The 12808-nt window shown below is 40.2% G+C and overlaps 2 protein-coding genes across 2 annotated transcripts; one reads left to right on the top strand and one right to left on the bottom strand.

The window, feature by feature from the left end:
- The first annotated feature begins 1399 nt into the window (after positions 1–1399).
- Positions 1400–8636, top strand: tnfaip8l2b (tumor necrosis factor, alpha-induced protein 8-like 2b). Its single transcript, XM_062423367.1, has 3 exons — positions 1400–1847; positions 6427–6750; positions 7799–8636. Exons 2-3 carry the CDS (start codon positions 6433–6435, stop codon positions 8039–8041), a joined length of 561 nt encoding a protein of 186 aa, XP_062279351.1. The 5' UTR covers positions 1400–1847; positions 6427–6432; the 3' UTR covers positions 8042–8636.
- A 347-nt stretch (positions 8637–8983) lies between these two features.
- On the bottom strand, positions 8984–12747 carry lysmd1 (LysM, putative peptidoglycan-binding, domain containing 1). Its single transcript, XM_062423366.1, has 3 exons — positions 12172–12747; positions 10885–11204; positions 8984–9859 (listed from the first exon to the last, which is right to left on the bottom strand). The coding sequence occupies exons 1-3, from the start codon at positions 12349–12351 to the stop codon at positions 9676–9678; spliced, it is 684 nt and encodes a 227-aa protein (XP_062279350.1). The 5' UTR covers positions 12352–12747; the 3' UTR covers positions 8984–9675.
- Between the last annotated feature and the right edge of the window lie 61 nt (positions 12748–12808).

Raw genomic sequence — 12808 nt, 5'->3', positions numbered from 1 at the left:
CATAAAAGATATTCAGCTGAGTGCTCCCTGCTGATGTTTCCTTGTGAGATGTCATTACACGATAAAGAGGAAGCCATCAGGAAACCGCTTAAGCACTACTTCCTGTCTGTTGCCACGGTGACAGACCTCATTCTGCAGTTGCAAAGTTTACCCATGTCTTTACCAAGCTAATTTCTTGCAGAAGGGCTGAGTGGGAGGCAAAACAAAGAGGCAGGTGTGCCTCGGTGTGCACCGCTCACTAGTGGGCTGGTATCCTGTCCAGGGACTGTCAAACACTCCTCTCAATCCAGCTGGGTTTAAGCGTAACCTTTAACCCCGACATCTGACAACAATTAACATTTATGAGTGTTCATTGGACGGGTGTTTCTGAATGGTCTGAGCTTTAGCCGACTGCCCTTCAGCACAGCTGGTTGCCATTCAGATAAAACCCACAGATAAACACACAGCTTCAGAATCAGGGGACTTCCTCATTCATGATGAATCGTTGAATTCATGACTTCAGAGCTGCAGACATGTTTGTTATATAGTTGCAAAGAATGATTATTCTGTTGTGAACAAGGCCAGGCTCAGTGTTAGTTAGTCACTCTGGGTTACAACCTATATCACCCTAATTTGTATTTATATTTAACTAATTCAGATAAGACTATAAAAGGTTGACAAGTTTTATGGCAACAAGTTCAAACAAAGCTCAATTCATAAGACAGACCTCATGTTTTATTAACCTTTGATACTACAAAGAAACCGGCCACTCAGGGTTAATTACTTTATGAAGTTTATCTTTCACAATGTCTGATTTTTCACCGGGGGACAAAGTGCGCTAATTTACACCATTATGATGTCAGTGTCCCAGATTTAACAAAGTGGCTGAGTTGAGTTGAGTTTATTTGTCATTTAAACTAAAACAAATCACAGCACCAGGGTTTAAAAACTTTAAGATACAAACTGATAATCTTACAAAAAATGTAATTGAGCATATATGAGAATTATGTAACTTAAATTAAACAAACTACTAAAGCAATTAAATTCAACAAAACAAAATATTTAATTACAAGCAGAGAGCAAGATAATTGTTACATATCATGCTAGCACTGTTGTTTGTTCCTAAATTTTAAATCAAATATGCAAATAGTTTTTATATATGTTAAGTTTGAGTAGTTGGTGAGTTGTGACAGTGTGCATGTGTGTCAGACTGAGACACATCTGTTTGCTCATTGTTTTGATTCTACCTTGAATTAGAGACACCCGGGGAGGGACGTGGAGCTCAACAGTGACAGGAGCCGCATTCCAGTGTAGGTGAACACAAAAAAAAGGGTTAAGCCGCTCCCCTTTCAACTAGCTGCATCACTGGATTATTGCTAAATTCTTTCTGGGGTTTTCACTTGTCAGAACAAGCAGACGCACAACGTCAGCAATACAGAGAAGAGCAGCGACAGAGGCGGAGAGATTCAGAGAGGGTGCCAAAGTGTGATGAGTGAGGGCAAGTGAGAAAATACAGTTGTTGTTTTTTTAGAGGGTTTGAATTTGAATTTCAGAGGGAAAAACAAGATAGGCTCGAAAAGGAGAGAGAGAGAAAGAGAGAGAGAGAGAGACACACTCACACGCTGAGGGGTGTGTCATAGCAATTTAGTTCCTCAAGGAAGTACAACTCAACATTATCTTAAGACAGGGTGGCAAGCAGTGACAGAAGCGCAGCAGGAGGGCTGTTTTTTGGGGTTTTGGTTCTGCTCATAGTGGAGATGAAGGGATCTCATTAAATCAAGCGGCCTTTGCTGTCAACGTGAGACACAGAGCAGAGGGAGAGAGATATCTGACACAGACGAGGAGGGAGGGGGACTCAGCACCCACAGGTAAGACACTATCTGCCGTGTTCAATGTGCCAGTTAAAGAGAAAAATCCTCTGGGTCCAGATTACTGTTGTGCCTCCTTTCATGTTCTTGGAAAATTAAGAGTGTTTGTTGCTGGCGCCCAGCAGGGGAAGGCACAGGAGAGGGATGATTGGAACAAATTGTGTGACTTCTCTCCACTTCCCCATGTTGAGTGCGAGTTGGGAGATATGCGTGTATGCTCAGTCATGCTGGAACAAGTACACTGACATGCACAGATGTGGAGCTCACACTTTTGTTTGCACAGGCTGGGAGTTGCTCAACTCAAATCTCAACGCTGTGGATTTTCCCTTCTGCACTTGATTTGAAGTATGCTGAATAAGAGCCAAAGACAGTGAAAGGTTGTGATGGCAAGGGACAAAAAGCTGTGGGCCGTTTGCTTATGGCTTCCCACCACAGACCCAACAGCTATCTGTTTCGCTTCCCTTTTGAAGCATCGCAGATGGGTGGCAGGCTTGAGCAACGGCTAGTCAAAAGAGTTGTGCAATGTTGAATGAGAAACTGCAATATGTACTTTGTGAGAATTTCAAAATGTTTTCTTGTCTATGACTAAATGGCTTACGGAGGAATTTTGTGAAAACAAAGGACTTATCAAATGAAAAGGGTAATTTAGTAATAGAAGAATATAAGAAAACAAATTAAACCTTACAAACTTGCAAAAAAAATATGAAACCAGAAGTAAGATTCAAATGAAGTGCAAGAAGTTACACAACAAGTTAAAGATAAAAAAAACAAGATCTTGTATCTGCACAATCTTACAACTACAGTACTATTTCCACCCCACCTTTCAAAACACAGCGGAAGTGACATTTCATCCTGGTGCAATACTGTTCTTCTCATCTTGCAGAAAGTTGCTGTGTAAAGATACATAACTACCGTACCGTAGTTTCACTATTGTTGTCTATTGTGGCTCTTCAACAGGAGAAAAAAACCCTTGTAGCTCAGTGATGACCTTTCTACAATGGTCTTCTTGTTTTCATCTGATTGACTGACACTGGCTTTTCTGTGTGTTTTTTCTGGAACATTCTCATTGTTCAATTTGATCAAAGGCAGCGGGCAGCTAAGCGAGACCTAACCCCTCCTCTCAGTCTCACCAGCTACAACTCAGTCTACATAACCCCAGGCCTGGTGATGAAAATGAGTGAGGATGTCTATCTGCCAAGCTCAAAGTAACAAGGCCACGCTGCACTCTGCAACAGCACCAAGGCTCATTTTTGAACAAATGAGTCAAAAGGGGCTTCATGCATCCCCTTCAAAGCCCTGAGAGACGATTTATCTCTAAACTCTCACACATACACATTGCAAGTGTGGATTGGTCAATGACACAACCACAAAAATACACACTCAAAATCCAAAGCATTCTTTTATCCTCAAAAATACCTCAATGCAAAACCAACCGGAAACCACTTCTACTCAAAAATGTGCATCCACATGCACGCAGGTTCATGCATGTACACAGACACTGTGGCTCAATGTTAGTGTCATTTGAGGAATGCTAAATATTTACCTCTCCTGCCTGCCTGGATGGCTACACCAATCAGCTCCCTCTGTTTGACTGTCCATTAACTGTTTAAAGATGTTTCACTGCCTGGCTGCTACAGTAACTCTGAGAGCAACAACACTCATCTCTACTGTGAGCACCACCTCTGCTATGAGTTACTTTCCTTTTTTTCCCCTACAGACAGTATTAGATCATCCAGAGTGTACAGGTGCTTGTCAATTCAAGCAATTCAGGTATTTGGGAGGGAAACAAACACTTGAACATGTAATGCAGTCACTCCCTGGTGGATGTCAACAACAAACGCGTCGCTTAAAGGCCCCCTTCAATCCATCTGTACCAGAAAATTGAAGCTCAACAGCGAGAGTGTCCTTGATGTGACCGACCAAATGACGTCCATTACGTACGAGTGGATTCATGGCAATGCGCTGCTGTAACACAAATGTTTTCAACGCTTCACAAACAGGCTCGACCCCCCTGATAGATGTGCATAAAATAAACAATGTAGACGCACAAAAAGCAGAGTAGCAAGAAGTCTCCAGCTGCGGAGTTATATTTCACTATGTGGAATACTGGCTGATGACTACACACTGCAGCCGTCCCTCAGATCCCTGTAGTCTTTTTAGCAAATAAACGAGATTGAAGCATGAATCTGAAATAGCTATCACGCTGCTCCACTTCCATTATCAATGTTAAGGGAAATTAATCTAATGAATGTTCTTTAATTCCCCACAGGGAACCCGAAGCTTTTGTAACGAAGCGAGCTATTAGAAATGTGACACTCAAAATGAATGGCTGTGCATGTAAATTAACCTAGTGAGATATCCTATAAAAGTGACTGTTTGGTTATTATGGATGTTGCAGCTGGGATCGGGGGTGCGCGACAGGGTTGGGGAGAATCACAACGAGCTCTGCCTATTTGCATGATATGATCGTTAATGTAGCTGGATCACTTTTTCATTTATTAGTGAACCACGGAGTCGTTTGCTCACAGTGCTGAGAGAGCATCATTGGAGTGGGACAATGGGAACACTGTCATTTGAATAATTCTGTCTAATAAGCACAAATAGGCATGAAAATACCACAATACCATGCCAGGTGGCCATTCAACTGACTGACATTTTATGGACAACATGTACAGGATGTCTCAATAAAAGAGTCAGTGATAAAAGGCAGATTCCAGGCCAATAATTAAAGTAGGTATTGGGTTCATAGTCCTCATTCTGTACTGGCCCCAGCGTTGATGTAATCTGTAAACAGCAGGCATGGACCTGCCTCAACTATGCAGCCTACCTACTCATCTCATATACTTGTCTGCACAGGCCACAAGTGGGATTCAGTGCAGAAAGTTACACTAAAAGATGCTCAGTCTTCAGTGTTCTTCGAATTTTAGGCCTGTTTGCACAATGAGGTTTTTATAAATGTGTAAATATGAGGACATATGACACAGGAAGTAGGAGAGTATACTCTGCAGTCTTGTAACACCAATGCACGCTAGAGACACTGTATGTCGTTGTTGGTTCTGTTTTTACACAATAGTTTGGATGGAGATCTACTGAGAGTAAAGCATTTAGACTGGACTCAAGTATTTCTCTGTGTCCCTTTGTGGAGCTGAGGATGTATCAAGGACTTAGCTACCAAGCTTAAGTATTTTTCCAAGGATATACATTCACTTAATCTATAATAAGTCAAGCTATTCTATCCTTTCAATTTTTTGTCATTTTAATGATGTAGGAATTTAACCCTATTTTGTCTGTCTAGTTTTTTTTTTACACGTCTCTTATACCAACACCAGCTAAATAGTTAAAATGTAAATATACTTTTCCTCCCTGTGAATGATCCACTTGGAATCTGCCTCCTTTCATGTCGGAGATTAAGGAATCATTAAAGGGAATTAGAAAGGACTTAATTCAAACTGTGTTGACAATCAAAGATAAACAGTGGATTTTGTGGCTCTGTCATCGTGTGCTGTATGCATGCTGATGACCTCCCGGGGGGATTCTCTGTGATGGATGATGCTAGGTGTGGTTGAGATCTCAGTGGAGAAATTAAAAGCCTCAGTGGAGTATCTTCCATGGTGCGTTTCCCTTTTGGCTTCATATGTGCATGTCGGATACAAAAACAAACACTGGAATTAACATTGCATAAAAGCACATTTCAGATTTGACATGACACAGTATAATCGATGTTTGTTAGCCCTGTGGGGATATACGTTTACTTTTAAATATAGCTAGAGATTTGAACTTGAATAGATATCAGTGATGATTCCGACATGGAGGATGTCAGGATGGATGAAAATACGAAGGGTAGAAAGTCAAAGTAATGACTGGAGGGTAGCCAGTTCAAGTCCCAAAATAATCTGGGAAATTTGGATGGGAGAGATGAACATGTGTTGCCCTCCCCAGTCTCCACAACAACAAACCGTTTACCCTTGAACATGGCACTTAACCTCAACTACTCCAGTGGAGCTGCTCGTTGTCTGGAAGTAAATGACTGGAGTTGTGCCGAGTGGCAATGAGGTGCAAGGGTGATGGTCCTCCTCTTGCGTCTCTAGATATCTTTATTATTTTTAGTAGAGTGGGAACTCATCTTACATTTAACACTTATCTTCTTTTTCATGTAATGGAAAAAAGGGGGAAACAGTGTAACCATTCCTATTCCTTATTGACTGATGTATTTTTTCAAAAATAAGATTGTTGTTGGTTACCAAAATTAGAGAAAAGTGATGATACACATATTTGTGTGAAATTCAAAGGCCTGTGAGAAATCAAACCGCTCAGGGAAAGATGGACAATGTTTGTGTATTTTGTCTTTGTGACTGGGAGTTTTATGCATAGTTTACTGGAGTCATGTTGGAGGATTTATGGGCATAAGATCCAATGTTGGAGGCAATTAATTTGGAACAATTACATACCTACACGGTTTTAATCAATCGCCTCTTAGTGTCTGGGCCATTTGAAAATTCTGTGAGAAGTAACATGTTTATTAGAAAACCAGGGTTGACATTGTAATTAATGTGAAACATACTTTTTCCCGACAATTCAGGCAACCATGGACGGCTTCAGCTCCAAGGACATGGCCTTAAAGGCACAGAAGAAGATCCTCAGCAGCATGGCCACCAAAAGTTCGGTGCAAATGTTCATTGACGACACCAGTAGTGAGATCTTAGATGAACTCTACCGCGTCTCCAAAGAGTACTCGGGTAATAAAAGTGAGGCCCAAAAGGTTATCAAAGATCTGGTCAAGATTGCTGTGAAGATTGGCCTGCTGTTCAGAAACAACCGTTTCAGCAAAGAAGAGCTGGGAGTGGCCCAAGAGTTTAAGAAGAAGCTGCACATGGGGGCCATGACGGCTATCAGCTTCTATGAGGTACATTTAAACATACCAACATAAGTTTTTTTGTTTTTTCTTTATTCAGGAGTTAAACTGTACTGTATGGCTGTTTCCACATGCAAATGAATATCCGGAGAATCAGGTCCAGGTCGCCCTTTCACACATGTAACAGACAGCAGGAAATTGTCTATGTCAGACACATTCCTCCTGGAAATACTCTGTTTAGTTAAGATGAGGGGTGAAGAAGGTTCAGAACATGATTTAAAACGTATGCTGCGGGAGTAATTCAGGATTTTTAAGCTTTTGACCAGAAACACAACAGCTGTTACTTGACGAGAAATCACAGGAAGTCCTCTCTCCCATTACAAGCTTCACAGCTGAGCATTCAGCCTCAATCAGAACAATACAGCTTAGCCGGCCTGCAGTGTTTATCCAGCGCCAGTCACATGTGTAAAATAGCGGCTGTGGACGAGAGGGGAGTTTACTGGTGGCTGCCATATTTAAATTCATGTTCCACTTGTTCAATTGTATTGTCTCCATTATTGCCTGATCCTGTTGCACTGACTGCAGCAAGCAGAACAGCCCACTCGCTCTGAAGTATTCACTGCTGCAGTCACACATAGGCTCCATCGGACATTAGATGGACTTTGTACTAGAGAGCTGGCATTTGCGTTCATACATACAGCTCCTCTGAGTTAATGTCCACAAAATGTTAGGCTTGCAGTGCATGTGTGAACGGAGCTTATGTGGCTCAAAACTGCAATGAAGTGTTTGTTGTTTTCAGCTACACAAGAACCTCAATTTAGCTTTAACTTTGAGTCCATCTTTGCCTTAATAACATATTACAGAACATAAATACAGGAGGTCTGTATTGAACTCTGATTTTATAATTACATCAAACTGACAGCTGCAAAAAAAGGTTGTCATTACCAGATAAAAATGTTTTACCTCTTATAATTGTGTGCATGTGTTGTATTTAATACCCTTATTTTTTTCCTTTAAAAGTCGCAGTCATCTGATCCTCAAGATGATGTAAGGCATTAACACTATTGTCAATTTTCTAACATGAGTTTATCTCCTGCAGGTTGACTTCACCTTTGACAAGGCAGTGATGGCAGAGCTCTTGACCGGCTGCAGGGATCTGTTGCTGAAGCTGGTCAACACCCACCTGACCCCTAAATCCCACGGTCGCATCAACCATGTCTTCAACCATTACGCCGACCCAGAGCTCCTGACCAAACTGTACGAGCCCAGTGGCCCTTTCCGACCCAACCTCACCAAGATCTGCAAAGGACTCAACAAACTGGTGGAGGACGGGACAATATGACACAGAAATAATAAAAGTATCAGACAGACACTGGGAGATTAACAGGCAGATTCATCTGAGACTGAATTGTTGGACAGAATTGGTCTTACTGCTGTTGAGGACTGGCACTGTAAGACTTGATTTGAGAACAAAACTGTTGCCCCCATAGTTCTCAAAGAACATGTGGGATAATAAGTTGTTTGAGTCGAATTCCTCACGTTTTTAATGTTTAGAGGTGGTATATACTGTACAATTGTGATACACACTTGTCTACTAAGACAAAGATCACAGAAACCAGACTTGAATATAAACTGGTTCATGCTATATCAGAGATTTTATTAGTATTTGAAATGTCATCCAATGTTTAATATTTGAGACCTTGAAATGTTTCACTTATAACTACTGATGTTATATACTCTGGAGAGGAGGAGTTTAAAAACAGCTGCACAGAATGCAGAAAGAGAACAGGCAGGGAACAATGCTGTAATACAAGACTGCCACCTGGTGGTCAAGATGTGGCTTCAGCAGCTCAACGTACTGTATCTGCTAAAGCATCCAGAAGACAATGCAGCTATAACAATAAAGCAAATAACCCCACAGTGGACGATTACTCGTACTGACAGTTTGTAGTTTCTGCTTCAACACATCTTTAGAAACATCCACATAAAGACTGACTCTTAAATGATGTTGACTGCACACAAGCTTGAATGTTAATCCTCTAATTCATGTTTTTCTAAGCATTAGATCACAGTCAGTGGCTGATATTAAATCTCAGCAAGCAACTAAGTACTAAAACTTTGACTTCTTCTTGTAAACAATAACTTGGAGAAAAGAAGAAATCCATTAAGCTCTTAAATTACAGAAAACTGTTGTTAGAGATCAAGCGCTCAAGAGACTTTGTCCAGGAGAGTTCAACCTTGTAAAAAAAATGTGGACAAACATACATACTCAGACCTACACAAATGATATTAAAACATTTTTTAATGAACTATATAAAACTTAATCAAAAACATACCCTTACTAAACAACACAAAATTGCTGTAAAAATATATTCTAAAAAAAAAAAACATTAACTTTGGCTACATTAGAGATCTAATTATTCAGCAGTAACTGACATAGACGCATTTCCAAGTCGTTTTTGTGTTCTTAATATTACAGTGAAATGATTTATATGCTTTATATGCAATTGCTAAAAGGTTGTAGTCAGAGTGCTTGGGCAGCTTTGCATAATCAGGCTGTGAGGTAGCATTACACACAAACCACTGGCTGAGTTGACCATATGAACAACCACATGACTAAAGCAACATGTGACTGCAAATTCTCATTTTTGAAATTTCACACTCCCTATTTCCTGCCCAACACAGCTTTGGGCTATATGAAGCTTTTCATAATCTACAGTGTGTCTTAACAAATAAATAACAAGGCTAAAAAATGCAATATGTATGTGTAAATATTTGTTTTAAACGGCCCCATTTCAAGGGGTATATATTAAATGGCGGTATGACAAGTTACTTCTTGTCATAGTTTCAGGTCCATACAGCAGCTGGGAGTTAAAGAAATATTCCTTTTATCTCCATTTTTCCTGGAGGTCAAACCCCCATGAAGTTCTGGGAAAGTTTCTTTAATGATCAAAGTGAGAAAGCAGATACCACATGTCACAGTTCGAAGATCTCATCTTCTCTGTCTCTCAGTTTCTTGGTGAATTTGGTGATAGTGAGGGGTACTACCCTGTGTGCCGCCTGCTGCTGCGCTCTCGAAGATGTAATGACACTCTGCGACCTTGTGAGCGGCCGCAAGTCTGATGTCCTGCTGGTGCAAGCTGCTTCTAGGTCAGCAACCCTGTGAGTAAAAAGAGATGAGAAGATACAAGGAGTCTAAAGACTGATAGAAGATAAACAGAAGAAAACTTGTCTCTTGCAGTTTCTGGTCATATTTAAAAAGACTGTCTGCTATTAGAGAGAGTAAGTCTCTATGAATAAGTTGCCTATGAAGTACATTTATTAGTACATATTATGCATTAACACTTCTACTTTCAGTGGCAATATTTAGTGCAAAAGTAGGCAGTTCAAAAAGTTTGTGCCAACAAAAGCAGAAGAAAACATATAAGCTAAGTGGCTTGATCATAGTGGAAATTAGAGGCTTACATACTTACAGAATACTAATACTTTTATTGTTCAGTCAGGCGAAAACAAATATCCATAAAGCACAAACCGGCGAGTCTTTGGGAATGACATAACATTTACAAATGCGGGCTATATAGATAAATAGATATGTAAGAAATGATGTTAAGAGGAAGAAAAATTGTTCTGTGCCCTTTCACTATCTTGTGACTATCTTGTGTTATCGTTGTAAAGCCTGATGTCTTACAGCGCAGTGAGATAGAATAGAATAGAATATACTTCATTGTCCCCTAGGGGAAATTTGTCATGGACTGAAAGTGCGTAGTGCATAGTAGTAGCGGCCCTTACACACAATAAATACACATAAAATACATATAACAGCTAAAGACATACACTTAGGCTACATACACACTCATGACACATCCAATGAAAGATTAAAGATGAGCCTCCCACTGCCAGCATTGCTCTACTGCGCTTTGAAGATGTTGTACTGAGGGTGTTTGGGGTTGTTCATAATGACCTGAACCTTAGCACCTGTAGCCCTTTCTACGGCCTTCCTTCAGTGTCTCTAAGCTGTGAGCGCCGAGCACCGAGCCTGCCTTCCTCACAAAGCTTATCCAGCTGCTAAACATATTGTGAGTAACACAACTGGTTTATCATACCACAATTATGGAGCATGGTTGTGTCTGAGCCCTCGGTAAATATTATGTTTTCATTGGCAGCCATGCAGAAACTTAGTCTTACCTTTTCTCTGCTTCGCGGCATCCTTTGACAGCAGCTTGCTTGGACTGGTTTATCATGCCGTCCAATCTCTTCAAAAAATCCTCCGGAGTAAGGTCTGACAGCCTTTCTTTGCCATCCTCGTGCTTTATCTGATTTGACCTTGCTGTGTGCCCATTTTGACCAGAAGCGCCGCCAGCACACTCCTCTGAGTCCTCTTCTGTCAAATCTACACCATTACTGCAGTCGTCCAAGTCGGACAGCTGCACAGGAATCGACAAGGACTTCTTCAGGAATATCGAGTCATTGGTGTACAGCCTGTTTGCTCGTTTAATTTGCTCCATCTGAAACAGAGGAATACCTTGTGAGTGTTTCATGAGCTAGTCTCTTATTCTATTATTGTAATAACAAACAGAAGAGCACTTGAATTAAATTGTTTGTTGAGTCTGAACGTTCAAACCATCAAAAAAAAAAATTAATTCAAGTGCTATTCTTTAATTTAGATTTTGAGATATACAGAAGCAAAGTCTGTTTATTCATTATCAATTTATTTTACTGGAACATCAAGTCGATAAAATTATATTAAGGGTTCAAAATAGTACAAATAAGTGCCTGATTTACAAGAAAATACCACAAAACAAAGATAACAATGACAAGAATGAACATTAATAGAACAATTAACATTATTTTATTTAGAGCCTGACCGGTACTGGATTTTTTGGAGCCAATACCAATATATCAGCCAATAATCTTATATATACAGAATATTTACATAAGCACACTTTTTTTTTTGTAATGTTCCCTGAAATGAGGTTAAGATATGTAATGGGGGGATAGTGATATGAAACTAGATATCATCTTAGAATTCGGATATCATTATATCATCATATAGCATAAGTGTCTTTTCCTGGTTTTAAAGGCGACATTACAGTGAAATGATGTAATTTTCTGAACTAATCAGACTGTTTTAGCTGTTGTATTATCTGCCTTTTACCCTCTTCATCATTATATCCAAATTACATTCCTATCGATATCGAGGTATTTGGTCAAAAATATCATGATATTTGATTTTATCCATATCACCCAGCCCTACTATGCATAAAAGAACAATCAAAAACATCGGTAATACCGGCTGAGGGATATATTGGTAGGGCTCTATCTTTACTTTCAGAAGTCAAAGATGAATGCACATAATTAAAAATGCTTGTTTTGTGCATCCTAATAGATAAAAGTGATATTTCAGGCGTGTTATCACCACAATAGTAGTATAAAAGTAAATACCTAATGCTAGATTAAGTGGTTCATACTTACAGACACTCCATATTTCAGGGCCAGGCCTTGCAGAGTCTCTCCTGGCTGGATGTTGTGTTCAATGTGTCTCTGGTGAACCGGAGAAAGAGGAGACCGGACCAGACTACCGTAAGACCTGGTCCGGCCCCCGCGGAGCAGGCTGTTCCTGCCAGCCGGTAGAGGAGCTCGTTCCCCGGACATGTTTAGGAACAACCACCCTCTCCTCTGGTTGATGTTGTTGTTTTTAATGTTGTCAACCCGATTAAACAGCTGGCAAATTTGCGGTTACCAGCAAACGTTATTAATATAGTTCACATCATATCAATGCAGCTGATTTATCCTAAAAGTAAACACGTGTTTCACTTATTAAACTAGCAGCTTAGTTAGCCTGCGAGCTACACGTCAACTTAGCCTTCATTAACTTTGACGCTCGCTTGCTATGTTTTTTTTAATCAAATTATAACTTTTTCTTGTAAGCCTTACCTGTAGAAACTCTGCCACAGCTACTGACATATTACTTATTTACTTAACTTCAATTTTAACCTACCTTTATCCCTCAAACAAACACCTGACGAGTCGCTGCGGTCAGCTGTCTGATCTGTGTTGCCATAGCTGTCTGATCTGTGTTGCCATGGCTGCCACTGACTGTCCCATGGTT

The sequence above is a fragment of the Scomber scombrus genome, chromosome 7, assembly GCF_963691925.1.
Source record: "Scomber scombrus chromosome 7, fScoSco1.1, whole genome shotgun sequence".
Classification (NCBI taxonomy): Eukaryota; Metazoa; Chordata; class Actinopteri; order Scombriformes; family Scombridae; genus Scomber; species Scomber scombrus.
This window is presented reverse-complemented; position numbering and strand designations above follow the sequence as displayed.